At 39.0% G+C, this 3,471-nt stretch overlaps 1 protein-coding gene across 1 annotated transcript; it reads left to right on the top strand.

Annotated features, from left to right (window-relative positions):
* Positions 1-1,411: 1,411 nt before the first annotated feature.
* On the top strand, positions 1,412-2,950 carry LOC125846232 (uncharacterized). The gene is made up of 3 exons (XM_049525603.1): positions 1,412-1,681; positions 2,138-2,564; positions 2,823-2,950. The coding sequence occupies exons 1-3, from the start codon at positions 1,412-1,414 to the stop codon at positions 2,948-2,950; spliced, it is 825 nt and encodes a 274-aa protein (XP_049381560.1).
* Positions 2,951-3,471: the final 521 nt, after the last annotated feature.

Below are 3,471 nucleotides of genomic sequence, written 5' to 3'. Positions count from 1 at the left end.
ATGCATATTCTTATGAAATCTATCCAAATGTTTTAAGGATGCTTTGAAAGTAAAACATCAATGATGATGTTATCGTGTTGTTGAAAGGATTTCTCATAAACAAATAAAAGCATGATTGTGAAAGGTTTTCTCACATAGTAAGGATTCTATGGTTGAAAGGTGTTCTCACCGAAATAAATCAAAGATTAAGAGCTATCCTAATGAAACTTAGATTCGATTGGTTATTGAATGATACCTTTCCATGTATAATGACTTACCTTGGATTTGCAATATGACATGCCCTTCAATGGATAATGAGTACAAGTAAGAAATGACTATTTCGTGGGATTTATGATTAGCACTGAGAGGATATTGAGATGAAAGCTCTCCCATTAGTAGAGGCCGGGTTCCTAGAAGCAATCTCCTTATCCCTTACCTTTGTGACCTCATAGGATGATTGTCTAGATAAACATTAGCTAGTGGATCCACTTAAGCTAGAAGTTCATGGTCCTTACCTTGGCAAGTAGGACAACCCTTTTCGGTGTAGGAGTCACTAGGGGATCATCTTATAGATCACATGGTCTATATGTTGGTTAAGGCTACTTCCCACAATAATAATGAACTAAGGTTACTTCAAGAAGTATCGCACATGTTTTCAAAGGTTTTAATGATATAATCTTGCATGGGCCATGTTTTATGACTTATGTTTTCTAACCCTTTTATATCATGTTTTCTCTTGGTCAATTGAATAACATGAAATGTCCTCTTTTAGCATGATTTAAATGTTTTATGCATAGATATCATACTTGGTACATTGTTTTGTATTAACACATACTCTTGCCTACATTTCTCCTAATGTAGGGTCCGACAGTCAAGTTTCTAAGTTTCGTGGGAAGTGGCTGATTACGAGGTTCCCAAGCTTTGGTGAGTCCTCATGCTTCAAGGACGGACTTTCATTGTTTCAGACTTCTTTCTCATTTCCAATTTTTGGACATGATGTATGGGGTAGGCCCAATTTCAGTCTATTTTATTAGATGGCTGATGAGACAAGTGTTTTAGACTTCCTCTTTACTTTTATAAAACTTTGGACTTGAATTATTGTCTTTACTTCTTTTGTTCTATTTCTTATGTCATGAATGCTAAGTGGCTTGTATGAGGTCTCTCAGAGTCCTATACGCCATGTTACATCTATGGTGTACCCTGGGTCGTGACAAACTTAGTAATTAGAGCACAAGGTTCAAAATGGTCCTTGGATGTCTCAAAAGCCACATGAACTAGAGTCTTGTTCATGAGTGCGAAGCGTGCCACATTTATGAATGAAAGGCTACAAGATGTTTAGAAAACTCCACTTCTTTCATTACTCTAAAGTCGTGCTATAGAGTTTAACTCCATAAGGTCTCTCTCCTAATCCTTATCCGATGCTCTACAAGATATGGCTACTCGAAGAGCTTATTCTAGAAGGAATGTGAAGGAGAATGCGGAACAAGAAGCTCATCCCCAAGATCTTCAAGTTTCAGTTGATCGTTTGGCCGAGCAAGTAACTAATGCAGAGTTTAGGGCTTCTTTTCAAGTGTTGGCTCAAGCAGTGACGTCCCAAGCCAATAGGGAGGTTGTGGTTGCCATGAACCCAAATGTAGGTACGGCGGCATCTAAAGCAAGGGACTTCGCTAGGATGAGTTCTCCGGAGTTTCATGGTTCTAAGGTTGAGAAAGATCCTTAAGAGTTCATTGATGAGGTTTATAAGGTCTAAGTGTTTATTGGAGTGACGCCGATGGAAAAGGCGGAGTGGGCCGCTTATCAACTAAAAGGTATTGCTCAAACTTGGTTGAACCAATGGAAAGAAGGGAAACCGAAAGATGTGAGTTCTCTTGATTGGGAGAAGTTTAAGGCTGTTTTTCTTGATAGGTTCTTCCCTTTTGAAATGAGGGAAGCAAAGGTGCTTGAGTTTATCAACCTTCGTCAAGAAAGTATGAGTGTAAGGTAAAATGCTTTGAAGTTCACATAATTGTCTAAATATGCTCCAACAATGGTTGATGATGCTAGGGCAAGGATGAGTAAGTACGTTTTGGGTCGGTCCAAAATGATGGTTAGAGAGTGTCGTACTGCCATGCACATTTATGATATAGACATCTCTCGTATCATGGTTCATGCTCAACAGTTCAAAGAGGAAAAACTGAAGGAAAAGTCTTGGGAAACAAAGAGGGCTAAGACTGGTGATGGTAATTTCTCTCATGCAAGATTCGATGGACATGGTCGTCCTAGATTTCGACAGAGGTTTCTTGGTCAAGATACCTCCAATGCTCCTCCTAAGTCCAACAAAGAAAGGGTGTCTAACCCTAAGAGTCAAGGAGTGAATGGTAGTGGATATTCATTGCATATGTCTACTTGTGGTAGGTGTGGAAAGAAGCATGAAGGTAAGTGCCTAGTTGGCACAAATGGTTGCTTCAGTTGTGGTAAGAATGGTCATAAGATGACGGATTTCCCAAAGCTCACGGCTAAAGGAAGAGAGGGCAAGCAAGCAAATCCTAGTGATTTGCGTTCCAATGCACCCAAGAAAAAGCGATTCTATGCACTTCAGACTCGTGGTGAACAAGAGGGTTCTCCCGATGTGGTTACTGGTATATTGAAAGTTTTCCAACTTGATGTTTATTATTTACTTGATCCCGGTGCTACCTTGTCTTTTGTAACGCTATATGTGGCTATAAGGTTTGATGTTCCCATGGATTTGTTGTTACATCCTTTTTCTGTCTTAACTCATGTTGGTGATTCCATTTTGGCTAAGAGGGTCTATAGAAAGTGTCATATTTCCTTGTGCGATAGAGTTACTCTTGTTTAATTGGTAGAGCTTAATATACTAGATTTTGATGCTATTCTTGGGATGGATTGGCTGCACTCATGTTATGCTTCATTTGATTATAGAACACGGGTAGTCAAGTTTCAGTTTCTGAATGAGCCTGTCCTAGAGTTGTAAGGGGGAAATTCTATGCCTAAGGGTCAGTTTGTCTCTTGCCTTAAAGCTAGAAAGATGATTTCTAAGGGTTGCATTTACCATCTAGTTAGGGTGAGGGATGTAGATTCCAAAACCCCTACTCTTGATTCGGTCTCCATTGTTAATTAGTTTTCGAAAGTGTTCCCAGATGATTGACTTGTTATTCCTCCCGAGAGTAAAATAGAATTCAGTATTGACCTTCTCTCATATGCGCAACCTATTTCTATTCCTCCTTACCGAATGGCTCCGGTGGAACTAAAGGAGTTGAAAGAACAATTGAAATATTTGTTGGATAAAGGTTTCATCCAATCGAGTATCTCTCCATAGGGTGCTCCAGTTTTGTTTGTAAGAAAGAAAGATGGTTATCTTTGTATGTGTATTGACTATTGTTTGGTAAACAAGGTGACAATTACGAATAAGTATCCTCTTCCAAGGATAAATTATTTATTTGACCAACTTCAAGGAGCAACTTACTTTTCCAAGATTGATCTTAGGTTGGGTTA

The sequence above is a fragment of the Solanum stenotomum genome, chromosome 12, assembly GCF_019186545.1.
Source record: "Solanum stenotomum isolate F172 chromosome 12, ASM1918654v1, whole genome shotgun sequence".
In the NCBI taxonomy this organism is placed as follows: Eukaryota; Viridiplantae; Streptophyta; class Magnoliopsida; order Solanales; family Solanaceae; genus Solanum; species Solanum stenotomum.
The sequence above is the reverse complement of the archived record's forward strand: the minus strand, read 5'-3'. Positions and strand labels throughout refer to the sequence as shown.